The following is a 25,664-nucleotide window of genomic DNA, read 5'->3' on the forward strand; positions in this document are numbered from 1 at the left end:
AAAAAAAAAAAAAAAAAATCTCTATAGTTGGCCTTTGCCATGTCAGTAAGGGTGGTGAAGGGTTTTGTCCCCAGTTTCCCTGTCCCAATATATGCCTGCTTCACTCTGGGGAGTGATGGAGCATCCATGGAGCTGACATAGATGGAACACCTCTATAACTCTCTTCCCTGCTCAGTCTGGCAGCTCTTCCCCTGCTTACAGTGAAGCCCTCAAATTGCATGTTTCCAGGCAAGGAGGAGAAGTCACATCTGTGCACATGCATGCACGCCACAAACACTTCCATACCCGCATGGGTGACGTTCAGAGTCTCACTTGTCCAAAACTCAGATTTCTGGCCTCCCAAGTCCAGAGGAGTCGCATTGAGAAGGGTATGTATCCCTTTTGGATTGTTTCTTTTTGATATTCACGAATACTATGGGGAGTATTCATGCCGTTGCAGAAGCTTTGTGTCCCTCCCCAGCTCATCTCCAGGTGCGCAGTGAATCCTGCTCCTCCTCTTCCTCCTCCTCATGTTCCTCCCAGCATGGTCCAAATCTGCTTGGATCAGGGTGGTCATTTGGGATGGAGATAAGAATAACTTGAATGCATCCCAGCGATACAGGGAAGAAACTCCAGAGGAACGGAGCAAGGAGGGGAGACGCTGATGGCTGCAAGGTTTTCTCTCCAGACCCTTTGGAAAATGACTAGCTAACAAAAAATCAAAAATAAATGAAAAATTAACCCCGCCTGCACCCTGTACTAGAAAATCACCAACTCGGAGAGCTTTTTACATCGGCATGGGCTCTGCTTGGCGTCAGGGGTGCGCAGGCAGTGCAGGGAGAGGTGTGGGATGGCGGAGCACCCAAAGCTGGCTTGTCTCTGGCTCTGTCCTTTCCTTGCTGAGTCCTTGTTGTCAAGACACTGCTGTAGATTCCGAGTCCTCAGTCTCTTCAGGGTTTGTATTTCTCTTTTCTTCTTTCCTTTCCTTTTTCCTTTTTCCTTTTTCCTTTTTCCTTCTTTCTTTTCTTTTCTTTTCTTTTCTTTTCTTTTCTTTTCTTTTCTTTTCTTTTCTTTTCTTTTCTTTTCTTTTCTTTTCTTTTCTTTTCTTTTCTTTTCTTTTCTTTTCTTTTCTTTTCTTTGTGGGTTTTTTTTTAAAACTTTTCTTCTCTTTTTTTCTTTTCCTTTCTCCTTTTCTTTGTCCCTTATTTATCTTTTTTGTTCTGTTCCTCTCTTTCTCTTTTTTCTTTTCCTCTCTTTTATTCTTCTTACATGAGATGAAAGGAATCGGAGTCCTGGGGCGCAGGGAGGTGCGGAGGGGAGGGTGGAAGGGAGCCTGGGTGGGTGGTGATGGGGCAGAGGGAGGGGATGCGACTTCACTCCACGTTGCTGCTGTCGAATGCGTGACACTGCAGGTCTCCACTCAGGTAGTCAGTCCCCGGCAGCTTCATGCCATATTTGTCCACACACCAACACAGCCCACGCTTCCGTCCCCGGGAGGGCTTGCACTGGGGAGAGACACACAAATGCAGAGATGAGGAGCTTGCCACCACCCTCCAATGCCTCCTTTGTGCTAGGACTGAGGCTCAGCCTCGTGCTTTGCTTCTTTTACTTCATCATCTCCATCTCCCAGCTTGGAGCTCTCCATTTCCTTTTACTCCACCTGCTCCTACAGGATGCTAGACTCAGGCTGGAGGATGCTCTGAGCCACCAACAAGGCCAACCCCCACCAACCATGCCTGGAGAGGCTTACTGCAATCTTCCCATTAGCCCAGTAGAAGAAAAACCTCAATTCTCTTCATCTGGTAGTGACAGAATAAAGCCTCTCTGTGTGGGGAGCACCCCTGCCTCTGCAGGGCTCTTACCTGCTTCCTCTTGTAGAATCCCTTTCGGTCGCAGTTGGGGAGATGCACAGCACGGGGGACCATCCGCTGGCTGCTTTTCAGCTCCTGCAGGGAGGCCTCCATGTGCCTGCGGCAAGGGCCCTGTGGGGGAGGAATAGAGCATGTTAGGCAGGGAGCCTTGAGCTGCGAACGTCCCCTGGTCCCTCCTACTGGTACCCCCTGCCAGAGGCACAAAGCCCTCCCGCAGCCCCCCTTCCATGGGGCAAAGTGGGCAGCACCCACCAGCTCAAACTCTTGCCGAAGCTCGGGGATGACCACGCGGGGATGTGCTGTGTTCTCTGCCATGCCCACAAACTTGGCTAAGGTCAGCTTCTTCCGGCGGTCCTTCTTCAGAGCCTCAGCTTTGAGGTCAGAGAGGCGGCCGTGCTTGGGCCGGTAGGCCTTGGGTGGGTAGGTCTCCTCCGTCATCTCCGATGTGGTCGGCTCCTCATGCTCACGGGATTCCCGTTCTGGAAGGAAAGGGATACAGAACTGTCAGGCCTCCAGCAGCTGACAAGGGTTTTGCTTGCCCAATCCTGTGCCTAAAGATGCTCTCCTTGAAAGCCTTTTTCCATCTCCTTCCTATAGCCCTGGTTTTATCCCAAGTTTTTGGGACTTGGTGTGTATTTCATGTGATCCCAAGCTCAGGACAGGAAAATGTCTTTCTGGGCATGGAGGAGCTGGGGGGTCTTGAATGGGCTCTTACATACAAAGCCACCATGATTCTCAGTGTTTCAGTAGAGAATGACTGGTTATCTGGATGGTTATCCCTCACCCAGAGAGGACCAGAGAGGACACAAAATGTGGGGGAGAAGTCCCTCTTTAGCAATAGCAGGAGGATTAAGTGATAAGCTCACATCTCAACCTTGCAGATGCAAGAACAAAAGCCAGGGATACTCAAAGACAAGATGACTCCAAAGTCAAGGATTATCGATTAGCAAAACTGCCACACTGCTGGACAGACACATTGGCAGTGATGCTGAAGACACTGACCAGAGTCGTCAGCCTGCAGTGATGCAGGTAAAGCCAGAGGCAATGCTGCAGAGTAATGTTGCCTGAACACAGCTATCACTGATGATACCAGGGGCAAGGGAGGAACACATTTAGGCTCTGCCCATGGCCCTCTGCACCCCCTCACATCGCCTCAGCATGACCTGCGCCGGATGGATGCAGTCAGGAGCCCTACTCGGATATATATAGGAGAGAGCTGATGACAGTCTAAACTTAGCTGACTTGTGACCTTTAGTACAGCCACCAGAGTGAAAAAGGGCTATATCTGGACTAAATCTGAATATGGTTTAAAGCTCCTGAGGCTGCTGTCTCCCAGCCCGTGGTTCCCAGGAGTCCAGTACTGATGCTGCCAGGTTTGTGCTGGGACCAGCAGGCAGGCATGGGAGAAGCCACTGCAGCAGGATGACAGGCACCAGAGAGGCTGAAACAACAAGGAAGACAGGAGTGACCCTGCAGGTGGCTGCCCCACCAGGCTGCACATGGGTGCATGCAACCTGTGGGTGGCCCTGGAGATGGCTGAGGGGACAGGCCAGTCACTGGTCTCCAACTTTTCAAAGCTGGCAAGATTTCCATAGACACATATTTACTAAAGCAGCCTCCTTTTTCTTTCTTATTCTTCCACAAGAACACAGGTTGATCGGCATACCAGACTCAGCACCCTCCAAACTACCCAAAGCAACACAAATGATCCCATCCATCATCTTTGGGACTTGCATGTATATCCAGAACAGGATCCTCTTGCCAATTTGCCCCATGACATTCATGTGCCCATATTTTTGCCTTGTTGCAGGATTTCAAAGTCACTCCTCTATTATAAGGAGATAATGGACAGGGGATAGGGAAGAGACTGATTATATTGGGAATGCACAGAGTGCAATGGAAAAGCACACTTTGCCACAAGATGCTGCTGCAGTCCAAGGTCTGAAAGGAGCCATGAGACACCCTCAGTGAACAAGCCCACCCATAGCAGTGATACACTGCCTCTTCTGTCCCTGGAGCCCCCTGGCACTGACTGCTAGGGCATATCCCTGAGCTGCCCTTTCGTAGCAGGCAACCCTACAAGAACAAGACAGGTTGCAGCTCATTACCTGTGCAGTAACAAACAAGAGAGGCATGGTTACCTGGACAGCCCTGAAATAACAAACAGGACACAGTAGTGAGGATTCAGAGAAACAGCACAGAGTGTCCAGTCCCCTGGAATCGTGGTGCAGTGGGTGTTTGCAGCAGCTTGTGTCCACTCATATGCTCAGCAACTTGAGCTTCTGCAAACACCTTGTTCCTCTGCTTCCTGCAAGCTGCCAGAAAGCCAGAGTGGGCTGGGAGCCAGGGGCTAATGTGGAGGAGCCCTTTTGGCAAGAACAGATGGGAAGCAAAGGAGCTCTGCACTCTGCAAAGAGCACAAGGGCTGGTGAGCACTGAAAGCTGCCCAGCTCCCACCTGAGATCAGCTCTTCCTGCAGAGCAGAAGCAGCAAATGGAACCGACACCTTTTGACTCCCTTGGAATGCAGACAGTCATGGAGGAAACAACATTGCCTGGTTTAGGTCTGTATCTCCCAGTGAGAGCTCCATAGATGCCTTTTCTCTGCCCTCCGGTGATTTTTAACTTAATTTCCTCCAGCAACAAGGCTGAAGCTCATGTACCTGTCCATCTGTTCCCTAATTGGATACTAACAAGCCAATTTTGACAAATTGAAGGGCAGAGGTCCCTGACATACAAACTCCTGACAAGCTCTGGGCAGATGGTGAGAGACCTTCATGATGTCAACATGAGGAGGATTGTCAGAGTTGGGGCAGCACTGGCTACCACCAGTCCCTCCCTTGCCCCTCAGCCATCTGAACCTGCATCAACCTACAGCCACCTCATGCCACTAGAACCGTGTCAGCATCTCCAAAGAATCGTCCACTAGCCCATCTTTACCTACTGGCTCGTTCCTCAGCCATCACCTGCCACACAGGGCAGGCACACAGCAATCAGCATGATGTGTCTTCTCCCAAGGAGATGCCAATGGGAAGAACACCCCGTTTCCCTGAAGGAGCCCTAATTGCATCTGAGACTCAGGGAGGAAGCAGGAATTTCTCCTCCCTCACCATCACTATCAGGCCTGATGTGTGGCCCCTTCTTGCCTACAGCCAGGGCCAACTCCCATCCACCCTGGCAACAGGGGGACAGCCTGTCACCTCCTCACACCTGGCCCCAACCCAGCTACATCTGGTGGCTGGGTTGTGGGCAGGCTGCGTGCAGAGGCAGGGCTACACCTCCCAGCCTCAGCTCCATGGACAGCAGGAGGTGGGTGAGTCTCACTACTGTCATCCCTTCTACACACTCCTCTACACACTTGAGGAGGTCATCACTGCTCAGCAGATGTCCTAGACTCGGTGGCCACACTGAAGAGTGACATTGCTGAGGATACTGGCTAGCCTGGAGGTAGGACTCTGGCTGCAGCCATCTCAAGGGGACGGTGACCCTATGGCTAAGACAGGAGACTGAACTCAATTCAGAGCCACCTCATGACTTCATTTCTGGTCCTGGCGCTATGGTACCAATGGAGGAACCAAGGAAAAAGCAGAGAACAGCTGGAGACCAACCCGCAGGGCTCCAGCATGCGTCAGGTCAGCAGAAGGGCTGTGTTGCTGATGTCCTAATTTGTACAGGTTCCCATCAGCCCTGGGAGGCAGAATGTACCCTTAGCTGAGTGTGGGCTGTCCCCTGCCCTAGGGGCTGAAGGCTTAGCATCAGGGCTGGCCAGGACAAGTTCTCTAGCAGTCCTTCCCTCCAGGAACTATTTCCACCGTTCCAGTGTAATAGGGACACAGAACAGCAAAATACTGGTCACAGGGAAACCATAAATTTCTTCTGCTGTCCTCGATAGTTGCTGCCTGGGACAGCCTGTACATCTCCTTACACCTGGCCCCATCCAGCCCCACCCCTCTCATGCTCCAGAGGTTTTGGACACACGTGAAGCCCACACAGTGTGCGCGTGTGCACGTGGGTGTGTGAGAATACTGCCTCCCTGCCCATTTGCACTGCAGAGCTGAGCAGGAAGTGTTTTCCAAATGACTGGAAGGCTTGAATTTTTGTAACAAATTTCCATTGGTTTCTGGCAGGAAGGTAGGAAAAGTACCTATTGACTGCTGCTGCTAATGATCCGTGCTCAATACATCCACAGGCCACTGCTAGAGAACTTGCTGTCCTGTTCAAAAACTGGAAAAAAAGCCATGTGCGCCTAAGAAGTACAGGCACAACTATTGCCTCCAATCTTTCTCAACAGCCTATTTGATTACTATCATGATTATTACTATTTACAGCACTAACATAATACACCATTTAAATAGGAAGGTGCTAAAGAAAGATACATTGGGGATCTTAGTTAAACTTCAGCATGGGAAAAACAGCATTTCTCCATCTCCATCCTTTCTGCTGTTGCTTCTGGCTGGGCAGCAGAAAGCAGCTTCCCTTGGCTGCTTGTGGCTGGGAGAGGAGAAACATTGGTGCTGCCCCTGAAAGCAGCATCAACACTTGCAGGTAATGTAAAAGATGTACCTATTTTTCTTTAGATTGGATTTTATGCAGGAATTCTGGGCTCAGGTCTCTGGCCGGTAATAATTCACTTTGTGTATTTCCCCTGTTTGTCCTGACTCCTGATCCACACTAAAACTTGGGATGGGCAGGCAAGTTCTTCTCCAGCCTGCACTTACATCTTTGATTAAGAGAGGAAAGTAAAAATCCCTCCTTCAGCATATAGGGACAGTGTTTGCATTCCCAATGGGCAGGCAGGAATGGGATGCAGAGCAGGAGGGTCAGCTCATCTTGCACCCTTTGGCAGCCAGAGAGCACAAGTGAGCAAAAGCATTGCTGAGCTCCCCAAAGTCCACAAGGACCAGCCCATTCACCACCCTAATAAAGAAAAGCTCATTTACATTCCCACAGCAGGCACAACTTACAGCATGGTGATGAATGACCCCCAGCCCTGCTTGGATGAGCACAGAGCTGGCTCCGGCACGATGCCCAGGGCTGGGGTCACTGCCATGGACCACCGCCCGGTGAAGTCAGTCAGTGATGTCAGGCGGCCGCGGCGGCCATCCAGCCAAGGAGGAGGAGCAGCCAGGGCCAGGGATGCAGGCTGCAGCCAGTCCCTCCACTAGCCCAGGGTGTTGGCTGCAGGAGAGCCAGCTGCAACACAGCTTGGACTTTTGACGAACTTTTGTGCTTTTGTGGAGATTCAGTGGTGGGTCGGTGTGGGAGCATGCTGGTGAGGCTTGAAGGCGATGAGAGACTGGGAGGAGGCACCACACACTGAGAAGGGCTGGAAAATAGCAGCCTGGCTTGGAAAGGACAACTTCTGCCGATGGCCATCCCACCCCCTCTGAGACCACAACATGTGCAACAGGCATTTACAACAGACCTGACACAGAAGCTTTTGGATGGCTAAACGCCATGTCTTGGTCATTGTGGGGATACTGCACCCTCCAAACTGCAGTAAGCCCCATCATTTGGCTAAGGTTCTGCTTTTAGGGTGGAACATCGCATTTCTGGAGGCTGCAGTCTCTCCTCCTGTGACTCCATTGGTCTCACTTAAGCTGAAGTTAAGAAAGGTAAATCCCATTGCCTCTTCAGTATGGGTCTATCTGAGGATTATGATGCACCTCTCATGGGAAGTTGTGCCAAACTGTCTTACATATACAGGTGCACTGTTAAGAAAACCCACACTCTATTTCCTTCCTATTTGGGAATTAGCCAAAGAGCTGCAAAAATAAGCAAATTACCTTTGTGACCTGGTGACTGATGCAAGTAAGTCTTTAGTAGTCAAAACACTGTGAAGCACCCACAAAAAAATCCATAGATCACAGTCCAAAAACTACAGATGCTTTTGAAAAAGAGCTTTGGGATACCTTGGTGCCTTAAATCCCTGTGACAGCATGAAGAATGTCTCTAGGACCTCACTTTCTTGTGCTACAGAGACAATATTTAAGAGAAGTCTATGGCCTGGAGGGACCAAGCTCAGGGAGGGGATGGAAAAGCAGCCAGACGGCTAGAAGTACTCAACTCTAGGTTAAGACTTATCTCATTTTATTAAGCTGAGACCCAGCAGGATGCTCAGGAACACCTGAAGAGCCTTGGAGACAGATGGCAAAGGGATGTACTATGCTGGGGCTTTTTTTCTCTCAAGGTATTGCTTGAGCTTTGCTGAAATAGCCTGGAAGACCAGCTCTTTTCTCAGGAGATTAATGTCTCAGCAGAAACCTGTGGATGCAGATTCTGCTGCATCAGCCAGGGCTCACCTGCAGAGCGTGAATATCAGGTGCTTGGGCTGCCCCCAGGTTCACACAGGATTCATGGGAAAGGGAGATCATTGTCCTGATGACCTTGGTGTCCTCACACAAAGCCGGATGGAGAAGAAATGCAGCTCAGCATGTGGGAAGAAGCTCTCAAGGGAACCAGCTTGTGTTTAGTTCTGCTATGGAAGCAGAGGGCCTATCTGTAGGAACGGATCTCCAGGTCAGCACTAGTTCTATGCCCTGCCAGCAAATGCCAAGAAGGTGGGAGAGGTAAAGCTCTGGCAGCTAGAAGCATACAGAAGGATCAGTGCAGTTGTGTAACAAATGATACTTCCCTGAGCTGACTTTCCTTGCTGCAGCCACAAAGTAAAACTCCCTGGGAGCAACTCTCCAGAGCAAGTAGAAAAGCAGGTTTAGATATGGGTAGCTCCATGACAACATTTCCTTCCCTACATGTGCTAGCTGTTAGTTCAGCAGGCTCCAAGCATCCACGCTGTGCTGGAAGAGCTGGGCTTGGGTATCAGCTGGTGAGCTGGGCAGTTTCTGACCTAACATGCAGAAGCAATGACTGGGGCTCACCAAGAGGTGGTGTCTTTGCTTTGGCTCATTCTCTCCAGAGAGCTCTCAAATCTGACTGAGATCAGTTCTCAACACAGGTTTTAGAGTTTGCACTGTGTATGTAAGGCACACAGAGTTGGGGTGAGGGTTTGTGGTTAACGTCAGTGTGACCAAATTTGTGGTTCACTGTGGCAATCCAATTGTTTCTGGTAAGATGCTACCTAAAATACCCAACAAGTAACTGGGTTAGGAAACTTTTCAGTCTCTTCCTCCTAAAAAATGAATAAACATCCATCTATCTCAATTAAGTAATGTTGATGTGCACCATCTTGAAAATTGCAGGCACTCTGCTTCTAGATAGCTGCTTGTATCAGCCTGACACTTCGTGAACAAAGTTATCTGCCAGGGAACTGAACTGGCAGGTGGAGAGGAAGGAAGTATTTCAGGATCAGATTTACATCAAAAAGCTCCTGTAGCTGATGCACTGATGATAGGAAGATAAAACATATTTCTTTCACATCATCTGGAGTCTGCAGATGTTTCCCATTCCATATGCTGAAGCTGCAGAAGAATCTGAGAAATGAGTTGAAGAATGATCCAGAGAAATCTAAATAAATCATCTTGCAAAAGCATAGTGACCAAGATATACTTTTTCTTCCTGGAAAGGATGAAATCATTGAGTCTTTCTTAGTCTTGTATGCTTTCCAACAAATCCACCCTAGTGGCAGATTCCACTGGTTGCAATAAAGGCACTGAAGAAGATATCATGCTGCCAAGAAACTAAGAGCAGAAAAAGTGGAGAAGGAAAACTCAGGACAGAAGATTGCATGACTGTCTCTGTAACTGATGGTAAAAATCTGGAGAAGCTCCCAACAAACATCATTCAACTGTTTACTGACAGTTTCTCCAAGAGGCTTAGCTGTGGCAAAAAGAAAGGAAATCCCTTCATGAAAAACAAAAGTGCTTTCTCATCTTCTGAATGAAAACAAAAGGGACTGAACTGCTCATCTGGCTACCAGCTGAGACGACCTGAAAAGCAACTGCTGCAGGGGTTTTCTTCCAACCCTTCATACCTCCTTTCTTCATAAGGAAGCCTTTTGCCTCCCTGTAGAAGGAGGTGAAGGTGTGTTTGATGGAATCTGGAGATGCACCTGTTTGAGGTGCTGAATGAGAACTGGTCAAACCCCACAAATATTTCACACGTGCAGCTATGACTGCAACCTCCCGCTGAGCCTGGAAGAGTTTCTAGGACTTCAGCCCGACTTTCACAGCTCTGCCTTAAACCAGATGGAAAAGATCTGTGAGATCATTCATTGCTCATCTCTGTGTCAGCACCAGATGACACATCGTCACATGTACTGTCCGACCTGACTTTTATGAGCTCCAGTGATGAGATTTCCACCTCTGCCCTCAGGCCTCCCTTCTGCTTCCTTAGTGGTCCCTCTGTCAGAAAGCTGGGCTGGGTAGGTCTCGCTATTATTTCATCTCTCCATTCACTTAAGAAGTACCACAAAACAGTACCAGAAGTCTGATGTTCACACTCCGGCAATATTGCTAAGAAGAAACTCGCTCAAGCCTGAACTGAACTGCTGCTTTTGCCCCTCCTTGCCATCTCCCTCCCTGCACTGTACTGTGGCGTAACCCAACCAACTTCTCTTGGTCTATCAGTATGCAAAGATGCTTTTCAATGTTAAAAAACATCAAGAGTTCCTCAGTGCAACAAAGTATACAGGATACAGTATACAGGTCTCCATTTGGGGGTCTGAAACTCAGATCACACTAACAGGTCTTGAGTCTTTCCAGAACCAATTCCCTGCTGCACTTTGCTGCTGTTTTTCCCCACAACTTCAAGCCTCCCTGGCTGTTATAAAATAAAATAACTGAATACTGAAATGGCTATGAAATGATGCAGTAAAATTTCCCCCACTTTTGCTATTTCTTCAGCCACAAATGAAAGGGAATGTTACAGCCACATGGATGTCTATTGTGATTGCTACACGGTTATGAGATTTCCTAATAAAACTTTTTTTTTTCTTCACTTTTCCTGCATCTCTTTTAAATTAAAAAGTGAAAGCCAGGTTCCATCACCATTCACTGGCTTAATTACTAGGGTTTCATCATTAGTCCAATGTATAACATCTAATTTCTTAAGCAAGAATAATGAAAGGGTCTGTAAATTCAATTATCTTCAGAGGGCAACTTCCATCCAGATTGGAAAAAGAAAATATTTATACTGTTTTTTTTTTTTTTTTTTTTTTTTTTTTTTTTTTTTAAAAAAAAAGACTATAGGACAACTTTGCCCCCAGTATTACCTTTAAGATACATTCCTTCTCTTGTTTAGCTGGAGGATCATTTCCTTAAGTATCTGTCAGGATTTCCTTCTCCCCCTTAAATAGTAACCAGACAAGCTATCTCCATCAACATAACAATTATCTCCATCAGTGAACCAGCTGTGTCCATCCAGCAAGCAAACAAACCAAACTGCAATAACAGCCCTCAAGGCGGGCAGCTTGGAATTGCTTTCAAAATGCAATTGGAAATGCTTTCCAATCCTACAACAGCATCTCTAGGTTTTCCTCTTCAGTCTTTCGAAGACTGAGGTAGCTGGCTCCCACGGAGGGGATTAGGTGCCTATGTTGCTCTGGATCTTAGTCATGGGAAAAAGGTACACAGCATCTTTCAGGATCAAGCCTTGCTTGGGAATGATGCGCAACCAGTGGAGCTTGGACTGATGAGCAGTTTGCACACTTGTCCTGGAAACATCATAAGCAGACAGCAGATCCTTCAGAACATGCTGAGAAATAGCTTCCTTGAGAGCAAACTTGCCTACATCAAACCACTGAGAGTCCCAAATTTCTGCAAACACATTATGCTGGCTCCTGCTAGGATTAACTGCGAGCAGGTGGATTGACATAAACACTAAGGGGTCCCCTTAGATCACCACCATCAAAGAACCACTTCAAAAACAACATCTTGCTGAGAGTTGCCTTGGCTACACAGCTGAAGGAGTAAAAAGAGAGTGTTTGGTGGGGGAGCAGTGGGGAGACGACAGGGGATTTCACCACTTTTTCATCAGATGTGATGTGACCCTTCCCAGACAGGCTGACACACAGTGTAACCTGTGCCTGGCAATCTGCAGTGGCATCCCTGGGGCCTGGGACCATGAGCACAGCTGTTCTGTGGCCTCCTGGCCTCCAGCACATAGCCCTGAGGGCACCCAGCCTGGAGGTTGCCCTCTCCTCCTTACAGCAGAGCATCCTTGTGACTTTTGCTACACCTGTCCTGAGGATAAGCAGATTATACCAATCTTTTTTTTTTTTTAACCTGTAAAAAGCCTCTTTACTACGCAGTTATTATGCAGGCTGCTAGGGAAGCCAAACTCTGTGTCATTTTTGATCTCTGCATGCACCTTATCTTCCTGCTGCTTGCCCCTCCTCAACACTGGAAGTTATTTCTCCTGTCCTCAGTTTGCCACGTCTCACCAAACTTGCCATCTTTTCCCAATTCAGGTCTCATTTCCCAGATTCCCAAAGGCCACATGTTACTACCTTGGCAAAGAGAAGCTTGCGGACTCCCAGCACCAGTCACCACAGCTCCCTGCACATATTCTTCAGTCCTGGCATGGAGCAGGAGATGGATGGATAGCCAGAGAGGATGGACAGCCCTCAGCAAGCCACAGCCTGTCCACACCTTCACTGGGCTATCTCCAGTTACTCGGGCTGTCAGAGTACTTTACACAGACTTAGTCCCTCCAGAAAATACAGCCCACAATTCCAAGCATGGCATGTGAACTCAGATCCATGCAGCTGGCAGAGAACTATCTTGCCTCTATCTCCCCTTACCTCCTGTTGATACGCTCACCTGCTGCATCTCATTGCAGTCCTCAGTGGGAGGAAAGGGTAGGCTGCTCTGTGTGTCAGTATCTGATCTTTATGGCCAAACACCCATGTTCTAGTCATTAAGCAGAATCACGTAAGAGAGATTTATGCGTGCTTCCAGGAAACCATTCTGCCCCCAGAGACAGAAATGCTGCAGACACTAAATGTTTGTGCAGGCATGTGTGGGTGTGTGAACATGGGTACATGTATGTGTATGTTCACATGTGTATCTTCCCTGTGCATAATAACTCTGCTGCTCAGCAGCCCACGTTGAGGGGCAGGTGTGCTCAAACCAAGTTCCCCTTTCATTTATGTCTGACCTCGAATTAACACTACTAGGGAAAAAATACAGGCAAAATTTGCCATACTATGGGCTATTATATCTGCTCTGAGTTAGTGCAAGTGAAAAACAAGTCGCAACATTTTTCTACGGCTTGTCCTCTGCTGCCGGCCTTCCCAGTTTGGGTGAGGAGCACCGGGAGCCACCACGGCCGTAACAACTTGGCGCAGAGCTGTTCAGTGCAGGGAGCAAAGCTCGCAGTGGACGTTAGGAGGAAGCAGAGCACCGTGCTCTGCGTGCAAGTACAGCCGACTCAGTGCCTCTCCTCCCTGCTGTACCGACATGCGTGTGCCAAACGTGTGCCAGGCACGGGATGCTGGTACGCGAGCACTGACGGCAGGAGGCACACTGCCTGCCTCCAGCATCCCTCCTAGCTGCAGAGGCTCCCATGTAAGGCCAGCCCCAGCACTGCAGGCAGTGGTACAGCTCTGGGCGGGCTCCCTGGGAGCCGGTCCAGGCTGACAGCCGTGCGCGGGAGCTTGGAGTCGCTCCATCACTCGCGCACGCACGCACGCACAGAGCCACGTCTCTGCTCCGGTGAACTTTGCTGGCACCAGGCAGGAATTTCGTTTGGATCAGCTACTTAATATTCTTGCTTCTTCCTTAGAAACCAGGCTGCCGAAAAGACTCTCCAGCCAAGGCCCCTCCTTTCCTGTTTGAACCACCCCTTGCTCCCACCCCCATACATGCACACCACAGAAACCCAGCTTTCTTGCTGGCACCTGATGGATTTCACTTTTTTTTTTTTTTTTTTTTTTTTTTTTTTTTTTTTTTAAATATATATATTGATACTGTTTTTGAAACTTCAGATGAGAAGAAAAATGGGGTTTTTCCTGTTTTGGACAGGAGGCTTTGCAGGCCTGTTCTGTAGCTTTTGCCTTGACAGGTCGGAAGCTCTTTGCACAAAGGATCCTGTGCTTGGCTCTGTACCCCAATCCCATAGCTGCTGCCCACCTCAAAACCCTATATCCACATCCTGCATCTCCGAGCCAAGGGAGGAGGAAGAGAAGCGGGGTGGGGAACGTGTCAGGCTGGATGAGGGACTGCACCCAATGCAAGCTGCAGAAAACCTGGGCTCTGCAGCCCTCCTCCTCCTCCTGCTTCCAGCTGACGCAGCAAAGACAATTTTCTTAGCGCTAATTCTGCACACCCCCCCCCCTCCCTTCCCCTCCTGGTTATCATTGGCTCACGGTTTCGTGGGGAAACTTGCCAAGTCTCGCTTGCTTTCTAGAAAGCGAAGGAACGGCAGAGGAGAAGGAAATATTTGACAACCTTTGTTTTTCCAGCAGCCCGTTTGGGGCGGCAGGCTGTGCTCGGTGCCCCGTGCTCCCGGCGCTCGGCCTGACCTTGCTGTGTCAGCAGGAGGAAGTCTGGCGGGAGCACAGGGCAGCGGAATGGAAAGACGTGGTGAGTTTCAAACAAAACCTAAACCAAACAGAGCAAACCCAGAATCCTGAAGCTTGTGCCATAAATGAAGCTCATTCATGGTTTTTCTTTCTTTCTTTCTTTCTTTTTTTTTTAAAACCAGGAACATCAATTACAGCGCAGCAGTGGTGTTTGGCTTTCGGTAAAGGACAGTGTCTGGCTGCTGTGCCAGCCAGGACTACAGGGACCGTCCTGTCACTACCTACACATCAGCCTACTTAAAACAAGCATTACCAAAGCCCTTTAATCCTACATTTGCTTTCATTTCCGACCCATTTGCCAGCCAGCAGCACATCCTGCATAGCGTTTCTCAGCACCACTGTGCCCAGCTCACAGAAGAGGAAACTGAGGCACAGTGCCCAGGAGCATCCTGTCCCCACGCAAAACATCTGCTCAGCTGCAGAGCCAAGCCTGGCCTCCAGCCCTGTGCTCCTGCACTGTTCTCCTTGTGCCTCTACCTTGGCTATAAGGAGGAAAGCATCTGTGATTTTCAGCTCAGCCAGCACGAGCGCAGAAATAGATAGAAATGCAGTTAGATCTTGTCCTTGCCACTGTCCCGTAGTTCATTCTGCAGAGTGCTGATTCTTTCTCAGCATTTCACAGCTCAGGGCCAATTTTGGTCACTGATAAATCGGAGGGCCCAGCCAGCTCCCCCAGCACACAGTCCTCATGCTGCTGGCCAAACTGGCAGAGGCCGGAGCGTTCAAGTCAAACTTCATTTCTTTCCTTGCCCCGTTGCTTAGGAACACGCCTATGAAAATATACTTTGTTCTCACACGCTACCAGCCGAATGCCAAGAGAGTTTTTTCCTTCTCCCATCCTCAGGAATTCCTGATTTATTTTTTATTTGTATTTTTTTTTTTAATTTTTGGCAAAGCTGGGGAGAAACCTGCCACTCTGCCTCTTGCAAAGCGTCCCCCACTGGAGCTCAACCAAAACCCACTGAAATGAGCCCCTGTGGCACTCGGGTACAAACTCAAAGCTCAAGTAGTGCCAGCAGTGGTTTTGCAACAAACCTGCACCCTCTGTCCTACTGCCCTCTGTGTTTCTTCTGAGGGTGCTCCCACCCCAAGCTAACCAAAAGCAGCAATGTTACCAGGAGACCAGGCACGTTCTGCATGCAGAGCACCCGCTAAAGGACCAGACTCCTCGGGCAGGTGGAACTTAAGGAGATTCATGTAAGAAGCTAAGAGACAAAGGTTTGTTGGGTATTTCAGACTGCAGAGGGCATGCTGGCTATGTGTACAAGGCTCAGCTCTGCCCTCACTACAGGGCTTGCTGTCCCAACCACACTGCCTCCCAGACATACAACTGAGGGAAATAAACCCGGCGGGTGACACACTGCGGGATGCTCTGCATAGCTCATCTGGGAGCGGGTTCTGAGCTACCTCCTGCACTTCAAGATGGGAAAAGGGCTCCTGGCTTCCTGCTCTGCTCCCCACACGTCCCATGGCTCTTGCTTCGTCCAGGTCCCCTGCAGAAGGCTGAGCTCAGCTTTGCTGTTTCTGGTCAGTTTTAGGGGAGGATAGACACTTTTTGTCATTTGATGCAGGGAAAGTGATATGCTGATGTATACACACACACACACACACACACACAGAAATTGTGTTTGCTCTGAAGGATGGTGCATAACAGCACAAGTAGCAATAAGGAAAAAATACTAAATGCATCAAGATTTATTAGGTGCTGGAAAGAAGTGGACTCTCATTGTGCTGGTATAAGCAGCAGCTTGCTAACAAGCAAAAATGATGTTTTCCTGGGCCAAAAAGACTTGGGTAGCCTTGGTTCTGCTTTTTTTTTTTTTTTTTTTTTTTTTTTTTTGCCAAGTGGTTTCCTGGGTCCCTTTGACCCCTCCCTGCCCTCCTGTATGCCATGGCAGAAACACAGAAGTGTTGCACAGGGGGAACCAACCCTGAAGCAGCCTCAGATCCTGCAGTGGGAGTGCAGCAAGCGTCCAAGTGAAGCAGCACTTGCGTTCGTGCTTTTGTCACGTGCAAGGTGCAAGCATTTCAGCTTGGCTTTGCACTAGTGCTACCATGCCAGCCTTCATACTTGCTTTTAATGTGTTCTTTCTGGCTGTTAGCTACACTGTCATTCTTTTTTGCATTCAGATTCCCTGTTCCTAATGCACCTGCTCTTTTCACCTCCCAGTGCTAAAGCCCTTTGCCCAACAAAGATGCCCAGCAGCAGGCAGCCAGGAGCAGGCTGCAACAAGGTGAAAGAGAAAGTCTGAATGCCAAAGCAGGAGGGTTTGAGGGATGCAATGATCCCCTGGAGCTCAAGCTGCAGAGCCCAAAAGCAAGGTGGAGAGAAAGGAGGTCAGGGAGAGGGCAAGGATGGAGATGAAGGAAAGGTGGAAAGGATTCAGCTGGGAAAGGACTCAGATGCAGATGCAGCTGGGAAGTGGGGAAAGAAAACTCTCCTAGGAATGGGTCAACCCAGAGGCAGGGGGATGTGAGATGATGCAACAGGAGATTCAGCCAGGGCATGGATGGGAAAGATGGGTAAAGTGGTCCGAAGGAATGGAAGGGCAGCTGAGAGGATGGAAAAAGAGCTGGGGGGGGGAGGGGGAAGGGTGGAAGAGCAGTTGGAATGATGAGAAAGTAGCTGAGAAAGCAGTAAAGCAGTAGGAGGATGGCACAACAACCAGGGGAAGTGGCAGTGGTGGAGAGCAGCTGGAAAGCTGGAAAAGCAACTGGGGGCTTGGGAGGCAGCCGACAGAGGAGTGGGGAGAGGAAGGGATGAGGAAATAGCATAAGTAAATAAATAAGGATGAAAGAGCTGCCAGGGGATGTGAGAAAGAGAGGGAGAAGAAGGGCGGAAGAATGGCAGTGCGACTGAAAGGGTGGCAAAGCAGCTGCTGGTTGTGGTGGTGGTGGTGGTGGTGGAGGGGGATGGAAGAACATGGTGGGGAGGGGGAAAGGAAGAGCAGCTGGGGATGGAAAGAGAACAGAAGGACGGCACACAGCTGGAAAGGTGGAAAAGCGAGCGAGGGCACAGAAGAGCACCTGGAACGCTGGAAAATGCAGCCGGAAGGATGGGAAAGCGGCCGGCGGGGGCAGGGAAGAGCAACCGGAGGGAGGGAGTGGAAAAGCAAGCGGAAAGCTGGAAAGGGAGCAGCCGGGAGGGCGGAAAAGCAAAGCGGGAGGGTGCGGAAGCGCTCCCGGAAGAGGGAAAGGCAGGCGGGGATGGAGGGGAGGGGGGCAGCGGGAGGATGGGCGCAGAGGAGAGCGGCTGTTCGGCCGCGGGGCACTCACCGGCCTTGGCTTGCTCGCGGTAGCTCTTCTCGCTGAGGCAGACGGCGGTGCCGTGGAGCAGGGCGTGCAGCGGCTTCTCCTCGCCCTGGCGGGGCAGGCAGCGGAGCCCTCGGGCGCAGCGCTCGGTGTAGACGCCGCAGGGCTGCCCGGCGGGCAGGGCGCAGGTGAGGCAGCAGCCGCAGCCCGGTTCCTTCACCAGCTCGCAGCCCAGCGGCGGCGGAGGGCAGAGCGACAGAGCTTTGCCGTCGCACGGTTCGCACTGAACGAAGGAACCCAGGCACCGCGAGAGCCCCGGGCAGGCGCCCAGCAGCACCAGGAGCCGCAGCAGCATCGCGGCGGGGGGATGGATGCTGCGGGACGGGGCGCGGGGCTGCCGCCGGCGGGGGCGGGGGACGTCTGCTTCCCGCTTGGCCCCTCCGGGAGAGGGGGAGAAAAAAGAAAAAAAAAAAGAAAACTGGAGAATTTAAAAAAGAAAAGCGGCTGAAAGCGCAGCCCCTGTTTGCGGGCACCCCAGGCTGAGGGTTATTCTCGGGGTGCGAGAGCCTCCCGCTTTTCTTTTGGCTGTGGGAGAGGGTCTAGGTTTGCTTTGAGTCTTTTTCTTTCTTTTTTCGCCTGGAAATGGGGACTTGCACGGCGATCCGCGGGAGCGCAGAAAGAGAAAGGGAGGGGAGGAGGAGGGAAAGGGAGAGAAGGTTGCACGGGGAGCTGCAGCCTACAGGTTGCAGGGGTTGGGGAGTGGGATGGGACCGCACACACACACAAGCACACGCACCCAAAGGGATGGGAGGAGGAAGGTTGGGAAGGGAGCAAAGTTCCTTGAAACCCAGCGTCCTGCTCTTATGGCATCAAAGCAGTCAAGAGGGGGGGGAAAAAAAAAGAAAAGAAAAGCGCAGGAGAAGGAAGAGGGGATGCAAAGCTCCCCTTCCCTCCCCCTTCTTCTGCAGGAGAAGTCTCTCCCGACGCAGCGAGCTGCTGGGAAGCGTGGTATGAAGCAAAGTGGTGTTTCGATCGGTTCTGTTCAACCCTCTCGCTTTCCTCTTCCAAGGTTTGAAAAATAAAAAAAAATAAAAAATAAAAAAAAAGTGGAGAAAGAGAAAAAGCCCCCCAAAATGGCAAAAAGAAAAAAAAAAAAGGAAAAAAAGAAGTTTTCTGCAAAATTGAAGTGTTTGGTTGGAAAGTCTGCAGAGGAGCGGTAAAAAACGGGGAGAAAGAGGGAAGAAAAAAAAAAAAAAGGAAAATGGAAAAAAAAAATCCACTTTGTAGATCTCCCAACACTTTTCCCCTGGAGAAGTTTCTAAAGAGACTGAATACTGCAGAACAGGCTGTCTTTTAAATAGACTGCCCCTGGCTGCCTGCCAGCCCCTAGCTGCAATTTGAGATCCCAATGACACCTCAGCTTGACTGGGTGCCAGCAGCCAGGGCCCTATCAGTACACACTCGAGCCGGTGGGGGTGGGGTGTGCAGCTTCTGACTTCTGGGCTTCAAACCCCGGGCAGTGATCAAGGATAATATTATGAGGAGAGACAAGGGGAGGAGGAGGGGGAAGGGGAAGGCGAGGATTGGGAGGGGAGAGGCAGGGGGAAAAAATAGTTGGGATCTGTACGGTTTTAAATATATATATATTTAAATATATATGTGAATATATAAAAGGAGAAAAATGGTTGCAATTGGGTTGCAGGGCATCTGGGTGGGAGAACTGTGAGTTTAGGGAGGTAGGGGGACATTGCATCTGCAGGGTGCTATTGAGACTGATTGCAGTCTTGCTGGTGAGATGGGGACTCCTGTGCCCTGCCCAGGACCTGCAGAAAGTGGGGGGACCCTGAGCACCCCTCGGCTCCTAAGGTGAGCACGGCAGGGAGATGGCTGGATGTGTGCCACAGAGCTGCACTCACCCACCCTGCTCCCATTCTATGAGTGCAGTGTCCCCAGCTCTCCCTTCCTGCTTCCCCAGTCCTGAGCAAGGGGTAAGAACTCAATGAGGGTGTACAGGCTGTGCCCCCACGCCCCCAGACAACAAGGGTTAACGTGGCCAGACAGCGTGCAGGAGGGAGGGCTAGGCTGCTTGTAAGAACTGTGCTAGATTACTCTTCGGAAAAGTTCGCTGTTGCTTAGGGCACGCCAGAAAACAAGGGGAATTTTGCCATACAAATTTCAATTTGCACGTTTTAGCTCATTCTTCTTCTGCCTTTTGCCCTGCACAAAGTGTAGGGGGCGATGGAAAAAGAAGAGAGCACTTTGCAGTGCTCATCCCCTGTACTTGGATAGCTTGGAGTTTGCTGCCTTTTGTTCCACCGCTGCATTCCTCAGTGCTACAGCTCTCCGGGCCCTGGTCCTTCGCACTTGCCTCCCTCGGTGCTCATTCATTGCTAGGAGTGGGGAAGCTGGAAGCGTGGTGAAGGGAATCTCCAAAATTGCATTGTGCAGCCCCATGGCCAGCCCAGGCAGCTGTGCACAAGGATGTTAAACCTGGAGCTGCAGCAGGACGGTTGGGTGAGAGCTGGGAGATCTCTCACCAGCACAGGCACAAGGCTGGCTACCAGGGAGAGCGGGAAATCAAAAGGGAACAGGCAATTCTGGGTGAGGTTTCTGTGCATTTCAAATCACGTCCCCCCCCCCCCCCCCCCCTCCCCCTTTCTGCACATGCACACAATCCTCCAAAGCTTCATATTCCCCAGGTTTCTTTTTAGATCAGTCAGCTATGCAGCTGCATTGCATGGATTTTGCCACTAGAATGCACCCTTATCTATGGTAAGAGGACGGAGAGCTGCTTAAAAGCATTAACTCTTTCTTCACTGAAATTTCCCTGCTGAAGTTTTTTCTGCACATTTCAGGTGTTCCTTGTTTTACTGCCTTCCTACCCCATGTGGGCTCCGTAGTAAAGATAGGCTCCCTCCTGTCCTTTTTTTCAACCCCTCTTTTCAAAAAGGAAAGGCACATTTCTGAGCTTTCCCCCTTTTCTTTGAATCAGCAGGTTTTCCAGAGGTTTTATTAGATAATACCCAAATCTCTGCTTAGATCGTAGCTAACCACTGCAAAATAGGCACCCCTAAGGTAAGAAAAACAACCCCCTGGGATTTTATCTAGAAGCATTTTTAAATAGTTTTTCCGGTTGATACTTAGGACTTTTGCAGCATTTTATTATTTATTAATTGCATCCTGTTGCTGAGTTTTGTGGGGATCTGCTACTGGTCTGACTGGGTGCCTTGCAGAATATAACACTGGGCAGAGATAACATAACAATCCTCATCTGGAAATCTGGAAGCACTTTGCAAATGGGCTTAGGACAGGGGAGAACTGGCTTTCCTTCTTCTTTTCTCTACCCTGTAAGAAAGATTACATCCCAAATAATGTCCAGTATGGAGAAAGCATGGGAGGGATGGTGGAGAGGTTTCACTCCCACTGCAACCTGTGGGATGCAGAGTGGTGAGGCATGTATGGAGCTGCTTCTATCCAGCCCAGCTGCAAGCCCTGGCACAGGAGGCTTGGGCATGGCTGGATGGCTGTGGGGCAGGGATCCTGCGAGGCAGCCCTGGGGAAGCTGCCCTAATTTTAGTTTGTCCGGGAGCTTTCTCCTGGGCTTTCCAGGTGGTGTGAGGTTGTCTTGAGGGCATCTTAGCTTACCTCCTACACTGAGCTGCAAGGCTGCACTGGGACTTTCATCCATGAAAGCACACCTGGCTGCATTGTCTGATTCTCAAACCAGAAGATGGCAAAGTTTTAGTCATGAGATGTGCCCTGACGGCAGGTTTACTGCCAGATTATGAAAGTGGACTCAACCACGAGGATCCTAGCACTGAGTCCAGCAATTGGGATAAAGCTGCAGATAAATGCTTGGTGCAGGCTGTCTGCACTCCTCCCTTTTTGGCTTTTTTTTTTTTTTTTTTTTTTTTTTTTGCTTTTTGACATTTTTGCTGGTGATCCAAAAAAAAAAAAAAAAAGAAAAACAAAACTCTACTACCCAGGAAAAAAAGGCAGCAATGAGGCAGCAAGCAGTTGTACATGAGCTATAGGAAAGCCTGCAGCTAACAAAGGTCTCATTTCTTGTGGCTTGTTCTCTTCCAAGGGTGGTCACAATAATGCTTTATAAGATGTGTTTTCTTATTTTGGGGGAATGAACAAGCAGAAAAAGTTAAGGTTTCTATTCACATCTTCTAATACACTTCACTGCTATAGGCTCCATGTGTTACATATGGTTCTTTGTTGCAAAAAAAGAGAAGTAGTTATTTGGAAAGCTGCTACCATTCTTTATATCACAGATACGTCACAATTCATTATGACATTCTCTGTAATGTACAGAAGCACTGGCTTTCTTGGACATGATAAAGAGGATGAAACATATGTTTTAATCACTTTGGGCTAATCTTTGTGTTCTGGGGGCGCTTAGAACATCAAACGAGTTGAGGTAGTCTAGAAAGATTATGAACTGAATCACAGATACATGACTGAGATATGTTTTTCTTCTCCCTCCAGAACCACTGTTTGTGGAGGTCGTGTTAGGAAAATAGTGCTCATACAGGAGAATGGTGTTTTTTGGGGTTGGTTTATTTGTTTTTGGTTTTTTTTTCTTGTGTGCAAGTATTAAAAAATACCAACAGGTTGTGAAATCGAGCGCCTCAAGCATCATTATGAAAAAGAGCCAATATTTCATCTTTGGAGTAATCCCAGAGGGCACAATGACAAGTGACAAAATTGGAACTGATGGGGCAAGCCTGAGCAAGAAGCGCAGAAAGATAAGGCAGGCAACAGCAGGTGGTGTAGATACCAATGCGCTTTGCATGGAGGCTGGGTTAAGAGTCAGGAGTAAAACCTGATTCCTTCCCCACGATATTTGTCCTTCCCTTGGATGGAAGGACCTCTACAAGAGGTGCTGGCAGCTTCCTGCTGGGAGTCTTTTCCAGCAGCCTGAGCTGAGCAGTGCTGTAGTAGAGCTAGCGAGGGCTAGGTGGCATACTGGATACATTGGAGAGTCACCTCCAAGGACTTCCTTCCATATCCAGCAAGGGATAGGCTGAAGGAAACTATCTTTGCAGGGAGCTTTCTGTGTCATTAAAAAAACAAAGCAACCTATGCTTCCAGCGAAGACAGCATCAATGTTTTGTTTTCTAACATGCCTCATGGGGGTATCAATTTTAAACCGCATGTAGGAATTGGAGTCTCCCCTCACCAGATCAGTGCCTGGGTGTTCTGCAGGGCTGAGTTGGCCTCGTTTCACATTACCAGGTCTCTGCTGCAAGCATTTCCAGAGACGATGGTGGCTGGGGTGCCTCCATCACCCACCTGTGTCACCCTGCAAGTTGTGAGGGACATCAGCTCTGGGACCTTTTCATAAGGACCAGAGCCCAGAGTCCGTACTGGATGTTGCCCAGGGGGCAAATTCCTCTTGCCTGAGCACAGACAAAATTAGTTTCTTTTGCTAATAGCAGGAAAGACAAATGTTTAATCATGAGGAGAAATTCCCTTTTGTGCCTTTGTGGCCTTCATGGTCAGTGCAGCAAGCAGGTCCTGAGCAGCATGCAGGGCCTGAGCAGGTCCCTTAGCATGGCTGAGCATCTCCCCTCCTCCCATCCTGCTTGGGATATCAGGGAAGCACAGCTCAGCTCTGGGGAGGAGCATGGCCCTCGTCCAGAGGCTCTGAAGGGCCCAGGAGGAATTGCAAAAGCAGCTTTAGTTCACCCCCCCACCCCCCCCCCGGCTTCACAACAGGGCTAGTGAGGCTCCTGCGTCACAAAGGGTCTTGACTGCATCCACACCACCGCTGCTGGAAATGGTTGGAGATCTTACTGAGGTGCTCAGCAAGCTCAGAATATCCCTGTGATTTGCTCGCTTTCCACCTCCACCTTCCTCCGCTCCATGCTGCTCACATTCTTTTTTTGTTATTAATTGTTTAAGGTTCAGACAATGCCTCTCCTTTGGCCCCAGGCAGGCGCACTAGCTGAATCACTAAAACACTTTAACACACATCTGCTGAGGCAGCAAAAATCAGTATCTCTCACTCTCTCTCGTGTTTTGTTTTTTTTTCCTCCTTTTCTCTCCAGTATCACAGTCAAAAGGTGACTGAGGCACAAAGTAGGACTGGAGTTGGCTGAAAAGGAAAAGTGTTCCCAGCTGAAGGGCAGAAAACACCTGCATCTAATAAAAGCAAACGAGAAACATCATCAATAACTACAAGAAAAATGGTATAAATAAAAAGGAAAAGTACAAATTCAGATGGTCTCTGGGAAACTTGAACAAATGTCCCAGCCTGCTGTCTTCTGGAGGTATTGTCTAATTATTTACCTTGTGGTGCAATGAAATACAGGGGGTTGCCTTGTCTCCTTGGCATAGAGTAAGGCCCTTAGAAACCTTGCAGATGGGTGCCATGGTGATGGATGGCCATAAATAAATTAAATCATTGCTGTAGTTGGAGGAGGGCATACCCTGGAAGAAGCAGGTGTTTTCAGAAGGAGTTTCCTTTTGTCCACTGTAAGGCAGTGCTGGTTTTGTTGTGCATGTTAGGAATAATGCTTCGGGGAAGAAAAAATGCTTGGAGTTGACTGAACAAGTAGAGGTCCTTTATAAGGTATGCTGTGTGTGATACGGGGATGTGCTTTGCTTATGTGACCGTGTACCTGCTGCCTTGACCCCTAAAGCATTGATAAATAATGCTTTACCTGGGGGACGTGACTCCTGATTGTAACCATCAGCTGCCTCTGAGCCTGCTCTGTTTGGTCAGTCCAGAACCTTTGCATAGTGCCTAAGGAGTTGCTGTAAAAATAACCTCCTATGCTGTTGAATTTTTTTTAAATTTTTTCATCTTTCAACCATTCCAGATTCTCTCCTGAAACAAGGTGTGCATGAGCTAAGTTGGATTTAGGGTTTTCACTTCCTTTAGCATTACCACTTTTCTGGAAATGTTCCTTTCTGAACAAATATTACCATCAGGAGCAAACCATACCTCTCTTTCATGTAGAGGTGTAATATTAATGGAGAGATACTGTAGTGGAAATGCTAAGTCACAGCTTGAAACAGTGATTGAGCACCTGGTGAGAAGGCATGGCCAACCCAGGGGAGCTCAGGTGCATCCAATGCACCTGAGTGACAGGAAGGGGTGGATCCTAGCTGCACCCCTTCACAGACATCATTTAAGGATTGGCAGTGGAGGCAAGGGAATCTTGCTGGAGATCCCTGCATACATGGGGCCTTCCAAAGGTGAGTGGCTTCTTTTCATTATTTCTGTGCCTATGGCTGTTGCATTTGAGCTTATCCTCACTTGCTGCAGCCTGAGACCTCGCAGCTCTGCTGCCGCTGCTGTGCTTTCCATTGCATTACAGGCACATAGGTGGATGTCTGGCTGCAATGCTCTCAGGAGTGGCTGTAGGTAGTTTAGAGGCTTTCTAAAGATGAGGAGATGTGGCCCCTATAGCCTGACTTAACAGGGAGCTCAGAAACTGGGCTGTCTCTTCTGCTGAGGCACTGTGGAGATTCTCTGGGGGCATCTGATGTGCTCTGGGATTTGGGAATGGGAAGAACTCCTCAAGCCTTTTTATATCTTTTTTGACTAAGGGAAACTCTTTCCCTTTTTTCTGCCTATGATTATCATACCTTGATTTCATGTAGAGCCTTCTGCTATGTGGTTGAATATCTGTGTACAGCATGTTTATTGGAACTGTGTTACTCAAAGGATAGTTAAGATCCTCGCCATCTTAATCCACGTTGTGTCTTAGACCTTTGGCTTTCCTGTTGTGAATGGGAAATATCCTTCCTCCATTCTGTACCTGATGTGCACGTGGAGGCTCATCCATGAAGGCCTGTAGTGTGTTGTAAGGTCAGGACCATGTGTAGTGTTTCAGGGACCTGCTGAGACTGTGGTGGGAGCAGCTTCTGTGATGGGGACGTAGGCTTGTGCAAGATCGAACAGAGACGAGCCCAAAAAACACTGGATAGATCCTCTTAGCCGCCAGCAACTGGCCTGGATGTGGGCTTGTGATTATATCCCTGAAGTAATTCCCTGGACTTCCCCTTGCCCCCACTCTATAATTATTCATAGTTATTTTCTAATGGCTGTCCTGCCACTTGTTT

The 25,664-nt window shown here is 49.2% G+C and overlaps 1 protein-coding gene across 1 annotated transcript; it reads right to left on the minus strand.

The window, feature by feature from the left end:
* IGFBP5 (insulin like growth factor binding protein 5) lies at positions 1–18,918 on the minus strand. Its single transcript, XM_048952479.1, has 4 exons — positions 17,607–18,918; positions 2,103–2,329; positions 1,842–1,961; positions 1–1,484 (listed from the first exon to the last, which is right to left on the minus strand). The coding sequence occupies exons 1-4, from the start codon at positions 17,935–17,937 to the stop codon at positions 1,353–1,355; spliced, it is 810 nt and encodes a 269-aa protein (XP_048808436.1). The 5' UTR covers positions 17,938–18,918; the 3' UTR covers positions 1–1,352.
* Positions 18,919–25,664: the final 6,746 nt, after the last annotated feature.

This window comes from Lagopus muta, chromosome 8 (genome assembly GCF_023343835.1).
Source record: "Lagopus muta isolate bLagMut1 chromosome 8, bLagMut1 primary, whole genome shotgun sequence".
In the NCBI taxonomy this organism is placed as follows: domain Eukaryota; kingdom Metazoa; phylum Chordata; class Aves; order Galliformes; family Phasianidae; genus Lagopus; species Lagopus muta.

Bases quoted from the DNA above. Each gene is read 5' to 3' on its own strand.
- IGFBP5 (XM_048952479.1), bottom strand. From the start codon at position 17,937: ATGCTGCTGCGGCTCCTGGTGCTGCTGGGCGCCTGCCCGGGGCTCTCG. The intron at 2,330-17,606 runs GTGAGTGCCCCG...CTTTCCTTCCAG, and splicing joins CCGCGAGCAAGCCAAGGCCG to AACGGGAATCCCGTGAGCAT. The intron at 1,962-2,102 runs GTGGGTGCTGCC...CCTCCCCCACAG, and splicing joins TTCGGCAAGAGTTTGAGCTG to GGCCCTTGCCGCAGGCACAT.